Genomic DNA, 25,832 nt, shown 5'->3' with positions numbered 1-25,832 from the left:
TCGGATTATCTCTGGCACGCCGTCTTTATTTTGCTTCAAGAAGCATCGCTGCACGGTTCAAGCATTCGAATCAATGGGAAATATATTGGATTGACTTTGAGGCACCACCGCTAATGTTTCTTCTTTTGTAAATCCTGATTTAGCCCTCGCACAATTTTTCGTGGATTAATACGACGTGCTGATAGCAAAGCGCCTACTCCCTTTTAGCTTCCACTCAAATCATTGCGAGGGAAAATGTCAACACTAATTCATATTCAAATTAACTCCCTCTGACAATTAGAGTGACAAAGGCCTTGACGCATACATCGAGAGCGCAGGGAACACTGGCGAGGTGCGAGGTTGCAGAGCGCACAAAGCGCTATTGCGCGCCTGACATAGTTTTGCTGATGAAGCGTCTGACTGGGGCTCTGTACCCGTGCAGTGACCTCTAACCCGGGGTTTTTAACACGGCACTATATTGGCACTGTGACTGTATTGTGCTGAACTGCCTGAAATAATGCAAAGACTTGCTACCAGAAGTCAGCTGAGCTTGCAGCCAGTTATCAACAGCTCACTGCACTTAAATGACTCTCAGCTGATTTAGTAGTGAATCAGAAACATACAGTGTGACCAGAGCATGACCAAAGAGTGATTAGTATTTTTTATTTATTATTTTAAATCTTTTTTTTTTTTTTACTGTGAATAAGTGTGAGTTCTTTTATTATTATTATTGAATCAAAAACATACAGTGTGACCAATGTCGTCTGATTCATAAACTAGTTATTCTTATGAGCCAGTTCTTTCTAGTGAATCAGAAAGGTACAACACAAGTGTAGTCTATTAGTCCCTAAAGCATCATAAGCCTAAGTTGATTGTAGCTCCATTGGTCAAAGCTTTTGGGATAATATCTTTTTGTATTTCTACTGACTGATTGGCTATATAGTTTTTTTATAATGTTACTATAGTCTCTCTCTCTCTCTCTCTCTCTCTCTCTGTTTGTGTGTGTGTGTGTGAGAGAGAGAGAGAGAGAGATAAAAGTATTTTATTTACAAATTTGTGTATTTATATTTTTTTTATAATTTATCATACTATTAAATGGAATGATAAAAATAAATTATAGTTCTGAATAATTAAAGCAGAGTTAAGTATATATAATTAATATATTACATTAATAATATATATTATTATAGAAATATTTAATTATTTGAACAAATGTATTTATAAATGTATATATATATATATAGCTTCTAAATATATATATATATATATATATATATATATATATATATATATATATATATATATATATATATATATATACTATTTTTGTTTATATATTTCTAAATTTATGTTTATTCATGCATAAGGTTGACAGGGCGCAAAACTAAATGCCACTAGAGAACCTTGTTTAGCTTGCAATAGTCACATTATTGGCAAGAAATAACGGTCAGTGCACATTCTTTTTACGTTCGAGCCCTTTCTTCCTCAAAGAGTAAAACTAGCTTCTAATGGCATAGTGCTGATTGATCCACACACATCAGAGAGCTGGTTTATTGCTAATTACATTGCCTTTCCCCCATAAGTGCGAGCATAAGATTAGCACTACAGCTCAGGAGGGACTGGAACACTTGGAGTGCTTCATTTGCCTCCGGCTTGTAAAAATATACCAGGGCCTCTGTGTGAGTGTGTGATTTCTTAATTGGCGTTATGTCATATCTGCTATATTACAGACACCTGGTTTATCAGACCTGAAATACATGCTACTTCGTACCTTTAGCACCTTTAATCTTGGACTGAAGATATTCTGTTTGCAGAGGTTCTTTGATAAGCACAGGCATAATTAAGTCATTATCCTCTTCTGCCGTTATATGCGACATGCTGTGTTTGGAATGGGACAGGTCCATATATCAACAAGGAGATGACAAACGTCCTCTGAGAAAACATTTACATCTTTAGTGGAGGCCATTGTTTTGTCCCTCACTGCTCAGGCTCCTATTAATGCTTATGTCAACAGGGCTCTTCCGGATGCATTTCACGAGTGCCAGCTTTGCCTTTATGGTTACTTAAAAGTGTCAGGAGGCATTAGCCTACATTCAGCAAACGGCCGTGCTCCGATAATGTGAGCATTCGTACACTTAGATCAATGTCATTCCTTTGAGGAAGTCAGCAGGGATGCTTAGAAACTACTCTGGAGTCTGTGTAATAATTTAATACGTTTTGTGTATAGTTAATTTTAGGTTTACGAAGTCAAGCAAAACCGTAAAAATATTTATGTGAACATATACAGACACTTGGCTAACACAGTGGCCAGTCCAGCTTAGCATGCATTTTTATGTTACTGTTGCGGTAACAAACTTTAAAACTCAAAGGGGTTCTTAAATATTTCTAAATAGATTTCTCTTTGAGTAAATCTAATTACTTAGGTAGCTGGTAACAAATATTTATACAGTCTAGCTAGCTGTAACTAACTTGCTTAGTGAGATTCGAATTTAATTATGATAAAAAAATTTTTTTACAAAGTATAGAGTATTCTAAATAGCAATAATAATAATATATTATTATTATTATTATTATTATTATTATTATTATTATTAATTGTATATAATTGTATATAATAATAATTAATCATAATTTTAATACAATTACTTATAACATCTTTGCTCAGAAAATATGTATAATTAAATGAATAAAAATATGAAAACATTTTAAAATATTAAAACACACACACATATATATGATATAAATTATTTGTATTATTTTTGTTCCATATATATATATATATATATATATATATATATATATATATATATATATATATATATATATATATATATATAGTACTATTAAATTGAATAACAATTGTTAAATTAATAACAGTTCATTAATAATAATTTAATAAATTAATATTTAGAAACATATTTAGAAAATAGCTTTCTTGCTCAAAGAATATTTATAATTTATATATGATATATATCATTTGGATTAATTATTTATAATATTATTATTATTATTATTATACTGATATTATTATATAATAATAATACTGAAAGTGTCTGTCGATCTATCTATCTGTCTATCTATCTGTCTATCTATCTATCTATCTATCTATCTATCTATCTATCTATCTATCTATCTATCTATCTATCTATCTATCAAATGTTTAGTAACTTGGTAATATAAATGCTTCGAACTTACTACAAAGTCTTCTTAGTCAGGTCTGGCTCTTGCATCATGGCCGAGACTATGTGCCAGTGTGTGTGTCTGCAAGCTTCCTGCAGATGAGATGTAGGTTATTTTTAGGCGCCGCCTGGCGAGGCTGTAAATGGGAGGCAGGGCGAGTTGTGAGGGCCACTGTTGATGAGATCACGCACGGCCCCATCATTCCCCCCGTCCTATCGATCGGCTGCAGCCTGAAGGGGGATTGTGTCTCAGGGTGCCGCCAGCTGGCCAGTCCCTTCCTGAATCAAAGCACTGGCAGGTGGTCATTTGTGGTCCCCCTCTCCCTTTAGCCCAAGTCTTACATTACAGATCAATGACTGATCAGAGAACAGGCTGGATGAGTTTCACTTCTGAGCCCATCCGTCAGGAGGGTGTCATTGGAGTAAGTGGATAGCTGGAGTCGGTGTGTGTATATCTAACAGGGCCTGGTCTTTTAAAAAGCCTTTGGAAGGGTTTCTTTGTTGTGTCCAGTGACTAATCAGCTTTCATGTGGTATATCAGACACTTGGTATGATCAGAATGGCAACAAATACCTTTTTGCGTTACTCATTCAGGAACTTACAGAGATGAATAATGTTCCTAATAATTAAATGAATAAAATACACAAACTACCGATCATAAGTTTAACCCTTTAACTGCCTGCTCAACCAAATGGTTGATTTGTCACTTTATGGTAAACGTAGAAAAGCTAAGCTAATGTTTTCAGATAATCCTTTCTGCTGTCAGAATGTACTATTTGCTGAGAAATATAACTTTCTGATCATTCATTATAGTTCATATTTTCTGATTTCCATAGTATGTGTATGAATTCTGGTACTTTTGCCATAAAGTGACATATCAACCATTTGGTAGAGGCCGATATTTTAAAAATTATGGGACGTGTTGAAAAAAAATACATTGAGTGTGGTAACTAATGACATAAGGAGATAAGAAATGCAAACAAAAAAAATTTCAAATGCTTTTTTCTTGGTGGGGCAGTTAAAGGGTTAAAATAATTACGATTTTTAAAAGAAGCCCCCAAGGCTGCATTTATTTGATTGCAAATACAGTAAAGACTGTAATATTTTGAGATTACAATTTAAAATAACTGTTTTCTTTTTTAATATATATAAAAAAAATGAAATGTATTCCTGATTAGCTGCTTAATAAAAAACAAATATTATTTCTTATTATCAATGTTAATATTTAACTGCTTAATATTTTGGTGGAAACCATGATACACTATCATTCAAAACTTTGTGGTAAGTATGGATAAACATTAAAAAAATAAATGTAACTATATAAAAAATAATAATAATGAGGATATTTATTTCCCAAAAATGCTAGTTAATGTTCATAAGACCAAAATTTTAGTATTTTTTTTATTATTATTTTGTATTATTTATTGTAACAATCAGTCCCCAATCCATTCCTCCACACACACACACAATAAATTATTATAAATTTCTTGTTCTACTGTTATCACCAAATATTGGATTCAACCATTTTTTCAAACTTGTTTTCTTGGAATCAAGAAAGATTTGGTGATAAAATAACAAAATATTTTTAAAAGGCTGGTCACAGGAACACCTAATAGTGTAAAGGATTTTCAGCACAGCACAACAGTTAATGCATCTAAGTGCAGATGCTTTTGAAAGGAGGCCGATGTGGAAACGTCACGTGTCCCGAGCAGCACACGATTCTTCCATTCTCGAAATTGGAAATGCAGGGTCCAGCCGCAGAGGAAGATTATTTTCCACAATTGACAAATGTTCTAGTACAGCGATCAGCAACCTGACCTGACCTGATAAATGACCCCCGTTCCCATGTTTTTGCCTCTCCGCCGCCAACGGCCTTTAGCTGAGGACAGCTGATTCTAAATCATCTCCCTAAAATTAATAGAGCAGTTCTCTGTCAAGTTGCTTAACAGCTGTTTGCATTTGGTCTAGATGTCGGTGCTGCTTCTCTTCCACGGGCTCCTCATTCATTTTTATAACCAGCTTGTTTTATTAGCTTTGTCTGCTGGAAGGATGCAGTGCTTCGCTGTTAATTGGTGCGCCACATGACGGTATTCCCGCTGCGTGACATGGTGCATGGGGAAGATTGTATGAGGGTATCTCTCCTTTCTCAAATCAGATTACCCTATATTAAACTTAATATAAAGTGAGCAATAGCTGGTCTTATATTGTGCTCACCCGTTTTTGTCGTATATACATTGGTATTGTGATGGGTTCGATGCCTAGGGGCCGTACTGAGATGCAAGAGGAAGTGACATGTTGTCACAGGTGCACAGATGCAGAAAAGATAATTGCGCAGCGGGTTCGACTACAGAAGACAGACGTGTCAACATCGCTGCCATAACAACCGATCGCGAGCCAGGTTCATCACTTTACAGATGATAAATCACGCCAAACCCGCGGCGAGGAACAGGTCACAAATCGGCAACGATGGACAGGCTTCCAAAGAAAAGGGCACATAAGTGACTGACAGTGAAGGGCCTTGTGTTTCTTACTCTCATATTCTCAGCTGCGCTCGCTGCGGGGCACGTCACAAATGACTCACTTTATCAGTTCAAACCTCACCATGTTTGACAGTCGCTCCTTCTACGATGTGGTGCGAGATGCCGGCAGGGGGTCTTCACTTGCTCAGTTTCTGCACCCAGTGACATTAGATACTGGTAGATACATGCACGCTTTATAAGGTGGAGTTAAGATGCAACTGAGGATTATTATGATTTAATTATTGGTGTATTAATTTTATACCATATCCTAACTACACTCTTAACTCTTTCTCCGCCAGCAAATTTGAAAAAGTTTGGCAGCCCCCACCAGCATTTTTGATCATTTTCGCTAAAATCTCATGGCCTCCAGAATATTTTGTTGTTTCAGTGTCTGAACAATACATCAAAATAAAAGAACAGAGCCTTTGAGAAAATCAAATTTTTAGCTAATACTACATCTGGATCATATTCAGTATGATGATCAAAGCAAAGATGCAGTAGATCACTTCCATCAGCAGCCCCAAAATTTGCACAGTCCTTTACCAGTTCCTGGATCGACATTTCACTGGATAATAGGGAGTTTTCATTTATATGTTGATGATCACATTATTTTCCATATGCATATGCTTACATATGAAATCGCTAGTTTCTGCTTCGTCCTCGCCTGTGTTCTCGATCAGCACATTCTGGACTCATTCAGGAGATGTGTAACAGCTTCCCTGAGTGTATACCAGTGAAAACGCAGAAACCCGGAAAATTCGGCAGGGAAAGAGTAAAAAATTTAGGGTTGCTTTAGAAGAACCATTCTGGGTTGCCAAAACAACCTTTCAGTGAACTGTTCAGAGAACCAGTTTTTCCTATTGCGAAAGCCATTTTAATAATCTGAGGAACAATTCTAGGTTTCCAAGAGAACCAAAAGGTTCTATATAGTGAAAAAGATGTACTTGAGATGTTTTAAATGTTCTTCACGTCAAGAAAAATGTGTTCTTTTAAGAACTGTTCTTTAGAGGAAAAAAAATGGTTTCTTTTATGGAATAACACACATACTATATATATATATATATATATATATATATATATATATATATATATATATATATATATATATATATATATATATATATATATATATATATATATATATATATATATATATATATTGTGTCAGATTTTGTTTAAAAATAAATAATTAATACAATTGTTTTTACGACGTTTCATTCATTCCTATGGCAGGTGAAATTGACCCGTGACACCCACATAAAATCCTCGAATACACTCAGTTTTTGTATATGTGATCCATGTTCAAGTGTGACAAAATTAAATGAAAAAAAATAAAAATAAATAATAATAATAATAATAATAATAGAAATTTTATTAAGAACCTTTATTTTTTTGCATATTGGCACAGCAGAATTTCAGCAACACATGAATGTTGAAACTTCTGTATTAAAAGAGCCGATTAAACAGCCAATTAAAACATATTTGGTGGAACAACGGACGAAAAGATGTTTTTCATTTTTTTTGTTGTGTTTCTGTGGTGATGTTTTTGTCATGTTCATTTTGGCTGCTTAAATACTTCAAATCAATCAGCTGAGTGTAGAACCAGTTCTTTCTGCACTATTTTTAAATTGCCTGTCTATGTATGGATCAGAACAACGTGTTTTACCGTTGCATCACATCTTGCCAAATTTATAAGCATCTCGAGCCTCAAATATTGATTGCATTTTTAAGAGAGCACGTCAAGAGGAAATAGTTAAAAATGTATCTCAGATACCAGAGTTCTGTCTGCATTTTTATTTTTAAACTGAAGAACATGTGCACCAATTCTAACCAATTGGACTACCAAATTAAAATTGAAAAGTTTATGACCTTCAGGTATTCATTCTTGATCAATCATTGCGCTATAATGCATGAACATTTCTAGCTGTGATTTTTACTATGGTATATTTACATGGTACATATAAATATAAACATAAACACATGGTTTTATATATTCATAATAAATATACACATAACACACACATATATTATGTAAACAGAAACGTATTTTGGATATGATTAATCACGATTAATCATTTGACCGCACTAATATATATGTGTATAAAGGTGTGTGTGTGTATGTATATATATATATATAATTATTACTTTATTATAATTATATATATATGTGAATTTTAATATAATAATGTATTAATAATAATGTTTGTTACTTTTAATAATATTATTAGAATTATATTACATTTAAAATAATACTTTTATTCTGCTGGTATTATTATTAATAAATTCGATAAAAAAAAATAATAATAAATCATAAAAAAAATAAAAAATCACCAAGTAAAATGGTTTTAACTGTTGCCTATTTACAATTGCCAGCTCGTTTCTTGGGTTGTGAATATCTGCTGTTTGCTTGCATGTGTCTCATTCAATCAAGACAAGCTGTTTTTTAGAAAGTTTATGTAATGCTAATGGCGTTTCATCTAATTGGTTTTTGCAGATGAAAACTGTGTGGCACTCTGTCTGTTCATACTAATTCAAACATCTCAGCTTCATGTATACCTAATAGCTTGGCTTGGTTTTCTGATAGCTATGAAACGCCTGGAAGACACCGAATGACCTTGACTTGGGACTTGAGCTTTGTTTTATGTCACAGTCTCTCACAGATCATGTGTGACCCGCACAGGGACTACAAGAAGAAATTCAAGCCATCTGTTATCAAACTGAGCGACGCTCTGCCTTTTTATTGCCTGTTTTATGACAAAACTGGGGCGTCGAGTTGCGAGCAGTTTTGATTAAACATCCAAATTGTCAGAGATTTGCGAATCCACCAGGTAGCTTTTACAGCGTCGCTTTCGACTCGACTGGCATCCAGTCTGCAGCACAGCTAAATCACATGGCCCAAAGCGACCCAGACGGCACTGGACGCATTGAATTTGCTGCCATTTTAAGTAACAATATCCCCTGAATGTCACTTCCTCAGGGCCTGCGGGAGGAGGGGCGAAGAGACGGAGAAAAGCAAAAGAGCGATAAGAAAGACCTGACTCCCAAACGCCTCACCTTCAAAATCTATCTGCCTTTTTTTCCCGACGCACATATGCACATGTCTGCCCTTTCTCGATATGACGTGCTCACACGCACTCCCATGAACTCAGTCTGCCCGTGTTCCTGTCATACGTGTGACGGTTCAACAGCATGCAGGCATGACATGCCAGACCACCGCAGCCCTATAGCACATTAGAAAATCAATCCCTCATGTGTCGGCGTGCGTCCAAAGGGCCCATACAGTGCGCACCGCTGCCGGCGTGCTGAGTGGAGGCTTTTAAATGTCATTGGTTGAGCTGGGAAACATGCACAGAGATGCACAAGCCCATCAGCGCTTTCACTGAATGGAGAGTATCTCTTTACTGCTTCGTTTAAATGACTAATTACCCATCAGTTCAGGGCACAGCGAGAAACCATGTGTGTTTTTGTAAAAGGGAAAACAACAGATTTTTAGAAATGCAAATATTTATTTTGAACGAGTTGAGAGACGTGGTTCCTTAAGCAGATTGCTCGGAGACGGTTAAGCGAAGATGTGTGTCTTCTAACTATAGCGTCTTCTGTCGTGTTTCGATTTTCCAGGTGACGTCTCAGGTAATGTCAGTTCAGCTATGCTCTGTTTACCTGACTTCTGAAACCTTCAGTTCAGCACAGACATTAAAATGCTTTTAACGCTGAGAAAAAACGGCAGACGCTCCTTTCATAAAATGACAAGCAAACAACATCGCCTAGCAACAGAAGCTGCTCCGAACCGCCGTCGTGTTTGGAGCCAGAGATTCAAGCGAGACATTTATAGCTAGAGGCCAGTTTGTCTGAGATGATAGGTTACTGTTCTTTATGATTTTGTAAAAGGTTTGGGTCATGTTATGAGAAACATTTCAGAAAATAAAAACTTGACTTTACTGCTCTTTCTTAGACAACTGAGCAAAAAATGTACTTTTAAAGGAGGAGCATTTTATTATTTCCAATACACACAGACACACACACAAAAAAAATACATTCTTACATTTTTTGTAACTAACACATGTTTTATTTTTTATTTTATGTAATATAAATAATACAATTTAATGAAAAAATAAATATTTATAAAAAAAAATGAATTTGCTATTATTATTGTGTGTGTGTATATATATGTACAGTGTATATATAGCTTTTTATTGCATCCAATTTTCTAACATCCTTCATTATTAGTGATATTCACAAAAAAGTATTTATCTGTTTATAGTTATTTTGGGGGGAATTATTCATTTTTGTTTTTGTAATTTAATTTTTTAAGTCTTTCAGCTTCCAACTGTTTTTGTTCCAATTGGGTTTTTTCAATATCCTTTAAGCATATATGCATTAATGTAATGCTCAGTTGGCAAATACCAAATAAGTGTTGGTAAATATTAGTGCTCAAAAGATCAATCGTGATTAATCACATCCAAAATAAATGTTTTTGTTTACATAATATATGTATGTGTACTGTGTTTATTTATTATGTATATATAAGTACACACACATTCAATATATATTTAGAAATTATTTACATGTATATACATGTATATATTTATATTTTATATTATATATAATTATTTGTATTATATAAACAACATATTTTTCTTAAATATAAACATGCATGGGCTTGTATTTATATATACATAATAAATATACACAGTACACATATTATGTAAATAAAAAATATATTTTGGATGCGATTAATCATGATCAATCAATTGACAGAACTAGTAAATATATGCTCCACCCAATATGGGCTCTAGCCATATTTTAATAAACTCATCAAACACAAAAGAGCATTTAAATTTTTTTTTTTTTAAAGCAGTTTACAGTTTTAAAATATTGTTCACTGGAAGTGGTTTTGTGTTGTTTAATTTCAAAATAAAGAAAATGTTATTGTTCTTTATACTGTATGGCCCCTTGAAGTATCTTAGTAACTCATAAGTTGCCATTAAATCGTATCGTGTTGATGCTGCTGTTCTGTGCACAATTCTTTAGACTGAAATATAAAAACTCATCCAAAATGGGAGAATCCAAGTCTGATGGCTCTTTCTCTTTCACACACTCTCTCTCTCCCCTTCTGTTTGAAGAGCCAGTTTTGCTCCACATAAAGCGCTCTAACAAGCAATCCAGGCCAGGTCTGTTTCTTCAGCTCCAGAGAGCTCCAGTCTAGCCTGTGTAATCAATCACAGTGTAACCATCTATTCCTGAAGACCTGCTGAAGCAAATGATATGCAGTAGCAGTCTCAGTACCCAGTTAACAGTCCAGAGAGGGGTTAGTCTGAAGAAAAAGAAAAAAAAAACACATTACTTTACATGCAGCGCTAATGAGGTAGATTAGCATTTAATTGCTTGGGTTGTTTAATAGGTACAAACAAAATGCAATATTTAAAGTGGTATTAAAAGAAGAAATGGATCTGGTGTCAAATAACAACCGCATTTTAAATGCATCTCAGTGACAGGACTGAGGCCATATAAATAAACCTACAGGATGTAAAGTATTATGACTGATGACTAAATCATGTAACCAGCGCAATAAAAGTGTAAACACGGATGTAATTCTAACATAATTTTTAATGCAAATTATTAATGAATGATTTCTGTATAAACGGCATTCTTTTATTACTCATGTAATAATGCTATACAAAAAAAAATATATATAATAATAATATTGCATTGCATTCATAATAGTGCCAATTTCAAAATAAAATTGTTTAAGGGGTTATGATTCATTTGAGAGTATTTTCTACGAAAGCTTAACATAAAGGTTTTGTGAATAAAGTACAAACAATTGTCAGAAGAATTGTTTATGAATGCTTGAAGTTCTATATGAAAAAAAAACAGCAAATCAAGCGTAATTTTACAAATAATAATTATCATTATAATGATTTTAAAAATATCTCAATGGTTTTAGATCACAAAATGTTTATATATATATATATATATATATAAGTATGGATTGTCACACGACTGGGTTCAAAAATACTTCATATAAATTTTTTTAAGAATAATTTATTCAAATTTTGAAGTCTTATATTTTTATGAAGTCTTGAGGTTTTACAACAAAATTGTAAAAAAAAAAATTTGTCAGTGGAACAGCAAAAATAATCTATGTAAGAATGGCATATAAAAAAAATAAAACACCTTAATCTTTTTCCACAGACATGTCTGGAGTTGGAACGCTATCTGCAGACAGAACCCAAACGACTGTCTGACCTTTTTGATGAGGAACTAGACGGTCTCCTTACCCCCTCCTTCATGAAGGAAGATGCGGATGAAGACCTGTTAGACCCCCTCCTTCCTAGCCTCAACGACCCCCCCAGTCCTCCACCTCCTCCTCCTCCTCCTCTTCCTCGCCTCACCCCACGCAAAGAAACTCTCTCCTCCACTTCCTCTACTGTGACCTCTCCAGACATCGCCTTAGGGGTCAACGCAGCCCAGCTGAACGCCGTCACCTCCCTAACACCTCCCTCATCCCCAGAACTGGGCCGTCACTTAGTCAAACCCACCCACACACTCAGTGCCTCGCCCGACGGGACCCTCACGCTCAAGCTAGTGGCCCGAAAGGTGGGCTTGAGTTCTGCCAAGCTGGTGACGGCCCACCCGGTCCCACTTTCTCCCCAGCACGGCAGCAGCGGAGCACAGAGCGACGGAGAACAGGGCGGCACCTGCACCGTGGGAGCTGGCGAGATGGCAGAGAACAAGAAGAGGGTCCATCGCTGCCAGTTCAATGGGTGTCGAAAGGTCTACACCAAGAGTTCACATTTGAAGGCACATCAGAGGACACATACAGGTAAGCGAATATATTTTTGAAATTCACTAATTATTTGCAATTTGATTATTGTGCTGATGTTTTCTCATTTTTCAGTGAATGGTCCTGCATTGCAAAGTTCCCCAGTAGGTGGCAAGTGGACCGCCTTTGAATTAATGAATCAGTGAATCATTCACTTAACTGACTCATTCAAAAACAATCAACAATTAACTGTATTTATGAGTGAGTCATTGAATCATTTGAATTAATGAGTCAGTGAGTCATTTACTTAACTGACTCATTCAAAAACAATCAGTAATTAACTATTTTTATGAGTGAGTCATTGAATAACTTGTGCAACCGATTTGTTCTAAAACACTGATTTATTCAGGAACAATTTAAAAAAATGAATTGATTTGTTCAGAAGTACTGATTCATTCAGGAATGAAACAAGTGACTTTCTTTATGAGTGATTCATTGAATCATTTGTAGAAATGATTTGTTCTAAAACACTGATTTATACAGGAACGCTGCAAATTACTGCATTTGAGTGAGGCATTGAATCATTCATTCAACCAATTTGTTCTGAAAAACTAAATCATACAGAAATAAAAAAATGACTTTATTTGAGTGAGTCATTGAATGATCCATTCAACAATATTGTTTATATATATATATGTGTGTGTGTGCGTGCATGCAAGTGTGTGTGTGTGTGTGTGTGTGTTAATCTACTAAAGTGTTTAGTTTAGTTGCAGCTATAAAACCTTAACTTGCTCTTACAGTAATAACATGACATATTTAGAAATACTCAGTCAATTCCACCACATTTATCATTAATTTTCTTATTTTGCACAATCAATCTAATTGTACACAACAAGCTACAAGCTGATGTAATTAATGGTACTTCGTCGTCGCCTTGGCAGCGTGCCTGTCTGGCCCCTCGGCGGCAAACATCTTCTCAAGGTTGCGACAGTACTTCCTCAGCAGATTCGAACGGTGCAGGAAATGGCCATAATTCTCTGTCTCTTCGATCTCAATCCAAAAGCACTCAGACTGCTGTCCCAAAGCTGTCCACGGAGTGAATAACTGCCTCATGATGGATAGACCAGCTGAAATGAGACGTACTCGTCTGTATATTTCCCTATGTCTGCTGCACGCCTGTTAACACACCAGAGTAGATCCCCATTTCTTGAAATCAGAACATGCCACATGTTAATGGCTCCCTTCTGATGTATTAGAAAGTATTTAGGCCGTATATATTATGACACGAAGATTGACGGTCCAGAATGCAGAATACCAGGACGCCTTGTCAAGGTCTAAAGAGGACAAGAAAGCGCCATAAAAGTATTTGAAATAACTTGTGCACTTTCCAAGCTTTCAGAAGTCTTATAGTAACTTTAAGTAACAATTCTCTGAAAATCTTACTGTCCACTAGTTCTTAAATCTAATTTGTGCATAGTCAAGCTTGACGTGTCACGCCATGTTTAATGTGAATTAGACACAAAAGTAACATACGTTAAATATATTGGAACACAAATAATATTTGAGAATGACATATGTGTATGCATTTATGAAATATAAAAATCCATTATAATATAATATAATATAATATAATATAATATAATATAATATAATATAATATAATATAATATAATATAATATAATATAATATAATATAATATAATATATTTTTTCCTATAGTTTTTGATCAATGAGTTGAGTTGCATTGAACTCTGATACAAACAATATATTATAGAATGTTTCAATAATTTTCCTAGAAAATTTATCATATAACTCTATTATTCATTAGCTCCACTACAATTAATTTTCTAGATAGCATTAAACTCTGATACCAATGATGATTACACTCAAAGTATTATATTATATTATATTATATTATATTATATTATATTATATTATATTATATTATATTATATTATATTATATTATATTATATTATATTATATTATATTATATACTTACTCGTCAACTCATTTACAATTAGCAAAATCCTATTTTGGAGGCGTTATTACTTTGGCAAATTCTGTGATTGAGATTTGTACAGAAACAGAGGCAGCCTGAATGGAAATGACATTTCCCTCTGGATTGTTTTATGAATGGCGTTCGGGAACTATATAGGAGCAGGTTTTTAGGGAAATGCAGAGGGGTGAAGAGGAGAACGTGGCAGCACTCGTTTCCACTTTGTCCGTTGTTCTGCATTCTGTTATAACAAAGTCTGATTCGTAAAAAACATGGAAGAGCAGTGAAGGGCAGAAAATGGCTTTCTGCTTGGTGCCGCCGTGAGCCGCACAGATCATAATGAGTCTTTCTGTCTGCAGTTTAACTGAGAAAATGTAATTAAGCGAGACTCCGGCACCTGTAAGGGTGCAGAGAGAGAGAAAAAGTGTGTGTGAGAGAGGAAAGGTTGTGTGATGGGGGTGGGGAGTTGCCAGGCAACTGGTGTGTCTCTGAATGGGACTCTATAATTGGGAACGATTCTCGGGTCTCGCCACTGGTTTCAGCTTACACTGTTAACCTCGTCCATGCACTTTCATTCCCACTGCACATACGCACATATATCCACTTGTACATACATGTATCATGTAACATCCCGGTTGCCAGGCAACTGCATCCTCCCCTGCCAGTATGAGCAGTAATTGGCTGGTGGCACACAGGGACAGACGATGCCAGATCGAGCCGGCTCCACTGCTGCCTCCTACGTTACGCTCCTGCCTGGTTGCTAGGCGACAAAGTCGAGCATCCGAGCCTCCCTGACTTATAATTGGCTGGTGCTGCGGTTGTAGGGAGCGCAGGTCTAAACCTGTCCTGCTTAATGTGGCTAGCTATTGAATGTGTGAGAAAGGGAACGCAATTTAGCACTCTAATTCTGATCTAAATATAACTTGTTATTGTTTTTACGGCTCAGAGTGAAAGTGTGGCCGTCATGGAAGCATCTTCATGCTAAACAAAAAGTCGACACAAAATTAATTTACAATGAATTTTTCTTTCTTAGTGGTATCTGTTTCAAATTTCAAATCGATTTTTATTGTATTTTTTTATGTAGGATTATGTACATTTTGTAATGTAGTTTTTTTATGAATAAATTAACTTTTAAAATAAATAAATAAATAGATAAATAAATAAGCTTCAGAAATAGCCAAATAAATACACTTTTAAAAATAAATAAATAAAGCTTTTAATAAAAAATAAGTAAATAAATAAATAAATATTTAAAATAAACAAATAACTAAATAGAAATAAATAAATAACTATATAAATAAACCTAATAAATAACTTTTAAAATAAATAAATACATAAATCATTTAGTTTTTTTTTATAAACAACCTAATAAATAAATAAAAAGAGCAATTTTAAAATAAATTAAAATACAATTAAAAAAATATATAATAACCGAATAATCTAATAACCTAATGAATAAATGAAAGGCCAACTAAACAACTAAATACACTTTTAAAATAAATCAGTAAATCAAAAACCAAACAAATAAATAAAATAACATTTAAATCAAACAACAAAATAGGCTTTTAAAATAAATAAATAAGCTTACATATATATATATATATATATATATATATATATATATATATATATATATATATATATATATATATGTAAATCTCGAATGAATGAATGATTGAATGAATGAATGAATGATAATTTTCAGTCAATCAATCACACGGGTAAAACAAATGTGTTGTAATAGTAGTACTTCCCACCTGAAACTACTTGGTTATTTGTTAACAGTATATTAGGTTAGTTAAAATGAATGTAGTTTGATTTTTTTGTTGTTGTTTGTTTGTTTTTTGTTTTGTTTTTTTATTTAAAAAATTATCTTTTTTTTTTTTTTTTGTCTTTTTTAATTCTGATTTCATATAGACTAACATGTATTAAGATCAATTTTGATTTCTTATTTGAGTTCATGTTGATTTAATGACTGCTAGTTAAATTTGGGAGCCGTGTGTGCATGAAAATCTGACTTATTTTATCGTCAAGCAATTTATATGAAGCTACAGTCTCGTTTCTGAAGATTTGTAGATGTGGCAAACAGTGGAGACAGGGCCAGCTGCTTGACAGTAAATATGAGGTTCCTCCCCATTACCCATCATTACTACTCCAATTATAGCCTCTCCCAGAGATCCAAATAAACTCTGTCTGCCCCCCATTTCATACATTCCGTTCAGCAGCGCTAATGAACGAGCGATGAGACCCCATACGAACCGCAGCCCTCCTACAAGGCAGCTCCCATCCACAACGAAAACATACAACATCAAAAATGTGCACGCAGCCTCTCACATCTGTTAAACGCAGTGAAGATCTCATTGGAAGCTCATTGAGTGCGAGTTCATTGGGTCCGACAGCTGTGCACTCTAATGACGATCATGTATTTCATAAACTCCAATTGTGTCAACACTCTTCCGATAGGCTAATCAACTTAAAACAAATGAATTAGACGGCTGGCTGGACCGAATCGCTGATTTCAAGCCCTCACGAGTAAGAAGGTGCGTTTTTAATCAGGTGTGTGTGTGTCTGTTTGTGTGTGTGTATCAGGGGAGAAGCCGTACAAGTGCTCATGGGAAGGCTGTGAATGGCGGTTCGCGAGAAGCGACGAGTTGACAAGGCACTACCGCAAACATACCGGCGCCAAGCCTTTCAAGTGCAATCACTGCGACAGGTGAGTCAAAACACCAGACGATCACCTGTGTGACGCCTACAAATGACAACTGATATGTCACATTTTTAAAAAATCTTATTACAACTCATTACACCTCAAATTATAATATTACACTTAATAATATGAAGTGTGTCATGACATCAAACAGTGAGAATGCTAAACTATTTATTTATTTATTTATTCATTCATTAAACCTTTTTCATTGTTTTATAATGATCTAGATGCAATATGAATGAGACATGTACATGTAATATAAATAATTTCTAAGATTTTGGCAGCAAGACAATTTAATGGTGACCAGCACCTAAGGTAGACAGTTTACCTGTACATATATTAATGCAAAAAAAAAAACTATTTTGTAATTATAAATATTATAAAATAAAAAAATAAAATATATATATTTATTTATTTATAATTATTTACAAAAAATATATATATTTTATGATACTACAGTTTATTTGTAATTTCAAAAATAAAAACATATCAGCCTCATTTAGTTCTTACTAAGCCTCGTTTAGTTCTAGCACCTTGAAGGGATGTTGGGAATAATTGGTCAGCAATTTGTGTGACCTGATTTATATCTTAAACATAATTTTTAATGGCAAAATCTAACACAGGTGTCTTGGGTCTAAAAATGTGATGAATAGTCGGAGATCTTTTCATTTTCAAATCTGTATGGTCCACCTGTCACCTGTGCCAGTAGATGTAGCTTAATGATTTAAAACATCTGCTATTCAGACAATGGTTTCTCTGTATTCACCAGGTCTTGTAGATACGCTTTCAGAGTGAACGTGGTGAGTGACAATGTCTGATCTCATTGGCACCCAAAGTAATAGACTGGGACCCAACCCGGACCCGGCTGACCATTTCAAATACACACACTACTGTGCAAAATTGTAGGGCCACTAGTATTTTGCCCAACAAAATAATGGCTTTAAGTCAGTTATTTGTATAATTTGCCATAGTGTGTAAGTAGGAAATATCAGTTTACATTTACAAACATTCCTTTTGCCATTAATTGTAAAAATGCAGTGAGATTTTTGTATGCACAAACAGTCTGATAACAGCCAGTGCTCCACAGAGAGATCTACGATTCCTCCCTCTGAAATCTCCCTTACCCTGTATCGTGCTCTCTCATTGGCTTCACCTGTAGATCTTTTCTGATGTCATTTCCAGACAAAGCACATTTCACAGACAGGTCCAGATATTTAGATTTCTAGGAATCAACAGTTTCTCAAGCCTTTGATAATCCATCATCAGTCACATGAACAACCAATAATTTTACAACATTGGGCCTTAAATTTACATATTAGTTACCTGAAGACTTCTAAACAAGTTGCGTTTTCAGATATTGTTAACTTAGTTCCAGCAATAACAGTTCTGTCTTAGACATTACTAAACTGAAATATTCAGAACAAAAGCTTTAATCAATGCAAATGCATGCTGGTACGCTCTAAATCTTCCAACATACTTTACATGGAAGTACTTTTATTTCATAAAACATAAACATCATAAAATATAAAACAAGTATGCATTTCCATTTGAGTACAAAGCCAAGCACGCAGATCTGTGCTTTCTTTCAGAACATTTTCAATTTGGGTGCAGTGCCTGTGAGACAGTTGCCTCCTGGTATTGACCAAGAGCTTCCACCTCTGAAGTGAATCTTAACTCGTCTTCGCTTTGATGTATAAATAGGTCCTTCATGCTTGTTAGACTTGCGTATCTCACTTTGAGCTCAGCTCCGCCCTCTCTTGTCATCCTGGCTGCTTGTACACCTTGGGGAATCCATTCGGCCGTTGTCGAGGGAGCCCTGGATTACCATTACAATGATGGAGTTGACGGGAACAGTGGAGAGCAGCATGCGGAGGGGCTCCCTGTCTCGTCTGAACAGTAAATACAGTAGACTAAGATGCTAGACCTGTAGCCGTGGCCCTCAGGCCCCTTCTTAATCCAGCCCGACTGTGTCCGGACCCCCTGTCAGGACAGCGTGGTGGGGGTGTGGAAGAGGGTGGAGGTACACCAGCTGGTTTGGTGCCTCCTGGCAGTGGCTTGATCTGCCATCTGTCCGATCCTGCCAAAAACACACCCATCGATTTCCCAATTCAGGTTCCTACCCTTGCCGTTTAAGGGCAGGTGAGACTTAGCATAAAAGCATATGTCTTAGGGACGGGTCAAGATGCTCCAAAAATCAATAGGTTTATCTAGACAAGGGGTAGTTCAGTAGTTAGGTAAATTCGGTTCCGGGTTTGAAGCTGAACTCAAGGACCGGCTCACTAGGACCGAACTTGCCTACACCTGATCTAGACTCTCATTTTTCAGAGAATGCTAAAAAAAATATAATTAGTATTATTATTGTTGTTGTAGTAGTTATGTTTGGGTACTTGGTAGTGTTAAGAGATCTAGAATATGATCATGCAGAATATGGCATTCATATGTGCTTTATAAACAGCCAATAAGCTAGTAATATACCTGCTAATAAGCAACTAGTCAATAGTGTGTTCTTAACCAAAATTTAACCAAAGTTTAAGAGACGTAATTTAAAAAGCTCTTATAATCAGTCTTTTAAAACTAAGAAACTCATCCATTTCATGTGTTGTCAGATTATATTGAGACACAATCAGCTCCAATATAATCAAATCCATTGAATGTTTCCAACCAAGTTGAATATTGATAGATGATGCAGATTTCAGATCACACAGGTTTGCTAATCAGTCTTTTTTTTTCTTCCCCCTCAGGTGTTTCTCTCGATCTGATCACTTGGCACTGCACATGAAGAGGCACATCTGACGAGGAGGAGGTGGCAAAATGGCGAGGTGGAGGAAGAGACGGAAGGTAGAGGGAGAGAAGGAGAGGGATTATGGAAAGAAGCCGGATACCACTCAGGCCGTTCGCTCATCCCACCAGAGAGTGGCGTCCTGTAGAGGAACCGATCAGCACGGGCTGAACTCAGACCAGGTCTTGAGGTTTGGTCGGCCATGTCTGACCACGAGGATGAAAATTCGAAGGTCTACAGATCTGAGAAGGTGGTATGACATCTTATGTCACTTAAAGACAACGTACTTCAGTAGGTTTTTGCCTAATTCTCAAAACATCAATGACTTGATTTAGATACTATTATTACGTTCCGACTTCTCTGAGAACCATTTAAAGCTTTCATCAATTTTACATTGAGTACGCAGACTGTCGCAAACAGACCAGCTACCAATGCATCTGGTTTGAGTTACTGCACGTGGTGTGCAGGAAGTGTCCCAAAATCATCTTCTCAAGAACCTTTGGAGAACATTGTAGCAATAGGATGCCAATACAAAGAGATGGATTTTTTCTTTGTTTCCCATTTTAAGCAAAGATTATCATTCTGCTTTGATTCCACCAATCCACAGCCAAGATGTAAAGTGGAGCATCCATCCCAAAAAATCTGGATTTCAAAGGTAAAGTGGAATCACCCATCGCTCAAATGTGAATCTGACTGGGGGCAGTGGATGAAACACTCTAACACTACCTTTTCGTAGACAGACAAATCTCTCTCTTTCACATCCCTCATTGACAACCAACAGCTGCGCAGCGACACTTTGAGACTTTTTATAAAGGAAAAAGAAAATTTAAAATAAAAAAAGAGATCTTTTTGAATGATGACTATGTTATATAATTCAGAAGACATCTTTTTTGCTTTTCTCCTGTGGATGTGTACAAAATAGAAAAAGAATTAAAAATGGACCAAAAAAAAAAAAAAACTGCCATATGCACAAGCGTAGAGTAGTGGATTCTACACTGGCACAGACGCATCTGAGGTGGACTTCATTTCTATAGAAACGCAAACTTTTAGTGGCGAAAAGAAGAAAAACAATGTTGTTGTTGCACACGTTTTGAGCATTACTCAACATTATTTATGACCCATGAAACGTTATCCCATAAACTTGGGTTCCTTCGGGATTTCTAAGACTAGCATGAAATGAGAAAAGCACCATGGTTTATCTGCCGACTTCAGTACAGAATAATGACTTCCATCATTCAAGGCAGAGATTCGCAATCACAACGTTTAGATTTTGTAAATGCATCACAGTATGTCCTGAAAAACTGTCCAGACAGACATTTCCCATCAGTTATTTTAGTTTGCACGGATGGAAGCATTCGCTGGTCCTGCAGGTGACATCTACATGTTTAGACTTGTGATGTTTTTGTTTTTTTTTCTTATACATTGCATATCTGCCTTGTGTTCCCGGTAAAAACAGCTGTACAGTGTGTAAATTGTATAGTAAAAGTGAGGTTTAAATTACAACGTACAATCAAGTGTGGGATGGAAAGTGTTCCTGAATGTAAGGTTGTTTGATTGTGGACGGCCCTGCACTTATGCAATCATTCAGACCACGGAAAGGCCTGATCTGCTCAAGATAGATCCCACTGTGGCTCATGCATGAAGATCTACACAAATGCATGTTGATGAAGGAATAATTCACATCAGATGAGAAATCGCTTATTGTTTACTCACCCTAATGTCATTCTAAACCAGTATGACTTTCTTTCCTTCATGGAATGCATTAGACGGTTAGAAGAATTTCAATAGCATTCTTCTTCCTACAGTGAAAACAGGAGGATGTCAAACTCCAAAAAATTGACATGGAAGCACCAAATCTCTCATTCTCACTCCCATATTTTCGAAATGGCAAAAAACTATTATAAGACATGGAAAAAACATAGGCTTTTGGGCTTCAAATTTATCTTCATGCATAAATGTTGCTTGAACAAAACTATAACATTTCCAGATTTAATTTTAAATATAAGTTGTATTGTAAAAATTCAGTTCAAGTCATACAGCTTTGGACCAACATGAGGGTCAGTAGTGTGTGAACTATCCCTTTTCCAACAACCTAACATAGTTGTTTTGTGCGCATTGTGGTGTAAACCACATTTGTATGATTGAAATCAGAGGCCCAGATCTGAAGATGTATAAAATGAGCACAAAAAAAAAAAGAAAGATTTATTTTTAACCATTGCATACTGTATATAAACATCAAGATGCTGATTCAAAGACTTCTAAACCCATGAGATCAATGCATAAACAAATTCAAAATGTAAATTTTGGATAGCATAAACATGATTTTATTTTTTTTTATTTATTTTTTTTTTGCATATCATGACAATTATTAACAATATCTATAAGATACAAAACATAATATCACCCCAAAAATAGGTGATGGACAAGGATATTCATGTCTTGTTCAAGCCGTCTGTCAGTTTCTTTTGCTTCTCACTCACTTGTCTAACATGGACCAACAGGAGGCCTGTCTGACAGAATGGCAGTATTGGTAATGAGAAAGGAATTGGGCTCTCCCGGCAGCGGCCAGCACTGGTCGCACCCTCAATGGGGCGGAACGGAGTAGGACCACACTGGGGGTCACATGCCACACTTATGCTGACCGGGAGATCTTATCCCAACCGCCCGACACAGTCAATTTCACTGTGTAGCTGGGTGTCAGCTTACCTCCCTCCCTGGCTACATTAGCTCCAGAAAAAAATAAAAATGACACAAGGTCACATCCAATGTCCTCAAGAGACCATTGTATGAGCCACTTTTCCAGCTAAAATTTAGTGCATGAAATGTGCTTTTCATAGAGGATTTAAGACTGCAACCTGAAATTCTACAATTTATCTTTTCAGTTTGTAGTTCAGAAAACATGGTCGTGGGATATGCAGACTAGGAAGCAAAGCATCATTTTGTCCCGCATTTTTGGGCAACACAATCCATGTAACATCTCAAAAACTATTAGAAGATCAATCCTGTTGATCATGTATGCAAGATAATAAATTCAGTTTGACAAGAAGTTAGATCTGAAATGGATGCAAACAAAGGCATCAGGTATTTATTTTGGGTCAGTGGCGAGAAGGATGAACTGCATATGAGAAATATCATCATAGAACCTGTCAAAAACATGCTTCATATTTCACCTCAAAAACCGAAATAAATAATATTTAAGACTTTTTTATTTTTGGCATTGTGACATTAATACCCAATTCTCATTTAAAGCTGCAGTCTGTAACATTGTATTATTATTATTATTATTGTTTTATAAAAAAGATATCCAAAATAAATTTTTGGGCAAGTGCATGAGCAGCCAGTGTTCAAAACTCTCCTCAACTTAGTTTATAATAATGAGTGGTATTGGTAGGTTTTCACGGGAAATACAAGCATGCTGCCATTTGTCTTAGCATCATTTAGTCACATCTGTTAAAAAACAATAAGTTAGTAGACAATTTTGCATGTGAGGATGATGCATGTGGTGCATCAATAATAGCCTTTTCTCTCAGCAGCATTTTGATGGCAGATTGTAATCCAGAAAGGTCCAAATGACGATCATCTGTGACAACTGGAGATTCACCTGTAATGCTAATACACAATAAATACAAGTAGTCATGTGATGCTGAAGTTAACATTAACATTTTGAGTACAAATTATAACAATAATAATAATTTGCATGGTTTTATGTGGTATTAGCTAAGCGATTGTCAGATTATCACCATTGGGAGTGTGATGTATTGTAATGCTTTTTTTCTTCAGTTGGTCAGAACAAAAATGGAAGACATGTTACTGACTTGTTCAGTTGACATTTTTCGGTGCAATTTTCTTATTTGGGTCATACTTCCAAGATGTAAAACTAGGTGATTCCAAAGTACAGTGGATATCCACACCAATGCAGTGACTAACAGGCACACTTGCTCCTCAAAACATTAGATTAAGAGAAGCCGTGCCGATGCACAACCAACATAAAGATGATAATTCTGCAAATTACTGCATTTGCAGGTTTTAAACAGAGATGGCGACAAAGAGGCAAAACTTATGGACTGCAGCTTTACATTTCAAATTTAAATGTAATATTGTCACAGTGCAAAATAATTGTCATATAGGCTTCAAACTATTTTAGGTGAAATATGACCTACTGTAGGCATTTCTCGTCGGATTTTGTGAGGATTCACAATGTACCTGGATGCTCATGGGACAGAAACAGTGTTTATTAACATTACAAGACTTGTGTTCAAATTCTCATTGATCTGTTGATCTAAATCCATATGAATCAAGATATATGATGTTCACTAGTAGTTTTCCTTGTGGACTTTTGACCATTTATTCACTTTAAGTGCACATTTTTCTCTAAAATCCTTCTTTAACATCCTCCAGCCGGACCAATTAGGTATCTTACCTTGGCAAAAACTAGCTAATGAGTTTGCCTTAATGGTCCTGAGAAACCCCACGGAGCAGCTCATTGTCTGCTTTTTAGGGCTTGTTTTATGTGCACTGTCTTTAGTTTCTCTCAAGTGTGTATAAACCCTGTATGTTAGCCATTTAAACAGCTTTAAATGGCACAGACAACTAACTGACCTTTTTGATGGGATAATGCAATTATTTGTAATTACCGATGCACACTTGCAGGTTCGTTTTTACATTCAACAATGCAAAAGTTCAATCCTAACGATCTGGCATGAGCTGAGACACTACTAAACATGCAGGGAACACTAAATTAGGAGTTTGAATGCATTGCACATCTCGTGATACTATGATTAGTCTGTATTAGAGGTCTGTTGTTTTTGGATTGACGCATTAGTCTGTACGTTCAAGTTAGCCGCTGGTCTCCATTCAGTCCCACTAGACATCTGAAGCATTGTTTTCTTTGTACCCTTCTATTGCTCAAAACGCTGTGCTAGAAGCTTTCAAATGGATGGTATGAAGCTGATAAACAGAGTGATTTCCAATGTCCGTTGCACTCGTAGCGTAGTTTTCCACACTTCCCGCTGTAAATGAAATCTGTTTCGATCCCTCTGCTTTCCGCTGGCTTTTCATGCTTTCCAATTTGCTCCAATATTAATGCCGTTTTTTAATTTTGATGTTTTTTTGTTTTATTTGCTGTAAAAAGTGTTTGCATATATTATTTGTATTATATGATGTTAGTATGACAATGTTCTTTATTAAGGAAAAAGGAAAAGAGTTTATTTTTGTTACTGGTTTGTTTCATAATTCTTTTTTAAATTGGTATTGTAATATATCTATGCAAGAACTGTTAAGTGAAGCATTTTTATTTAAGAATGTCATTATGTGTAATAAATGGTAGAATCTTACTGATACTGTAGTCTCCTTGTTATTTTGTACCTATTTTAAATGCCCTGAAGTCAGAATGTCTTGGAATAATTCTACTGTGCGTCCATTTCAATAAGGAATGTATACTGCTAATGGAATTTCTATCATCTGGAACCAAAAATACAAAATGATTCTAATGGGATCAAAAACAAAGTAATTTCCAAATGAAAAATGTTTCCCAATGCCAATTCCTTAAAAAATGTTTGGTTTTATTCTTGTGGTTGGATTCTCTTTTATATGAATTAAGGTAAGCAAACTCCACATCCACAATTCAAATATATAGGCTATATAAATATTACAAAATTGAAATAATGTGCAAAATACATTTTTCAGACTGCCGCACATTTCTGAGTGAAAACTGTTTCTAAAAAAACAGTTTTCATTGCAAATATTAGTGTACAACTTTTGATGTAAATCAACAATCCACATTATTACAGGGGGAAAAAATGTGTAAGTAAAGGAAAAATAAAAATGTTATGGAATATATTGATTTTGTTATCTATATATATATATATATATATATATATATATATATATATATATGTGTGTGTGT

General features: G+C 35.3%; 1 protein-coding gene across 1 annotated transcript in view; it reads left to right on the top strand.

The window, feature by feature from the left end:
• The window catches only part of klf7a (Kruppel-like factor 7a), a 38,932-nt gene extending 13,678 nt beyond the window's left edge, over window positions 1-25,254 (top strand). Inside the window, exons 2-4 of the mRNA XM_052547071.1 lie at window positions 11,873-12,503; window positions 17,031-17,154; window positions 19,890-25,254. Coding sequence (XP_052403031.1) covers window positions 11,873-12,503; window positions 17,031-17,154; window positions 19,890-19,941 — 807 coding nt within the window. The 3' untranslated portion in view covers window positions 19,942-25,254. The remainder of the gene's footprint in view (window positions 1-11,872; window positions 12,504-17,030; window positions 17,155-19,889) is intronic.
• Window positions 25,255-25,832: the final 578 nt, after the last annotated feature.

The sequence above is a fragment of the Carassius gibelio genome, chromosome B1 (assembly GCF_023724105.1).
Source record: "Carassius gibelio isolate Cgi1373 ecotype wild population from Czech Republic chromosome B1, carGib1.2-hapl.c, whole genome shotgun sequence".
NCBI classification, from domain to species: Eukaryota; Metazoa; Chordata; class Actinopteri; order Cypriniformes; family Cyprinidae; genus Carassius; species Carassius gibelio.
The sequence above is the reverse complement of the archived record's forward strand: the minus strand, read 5'-3'. Positions and strand labels throughout refer to the sequence as shown.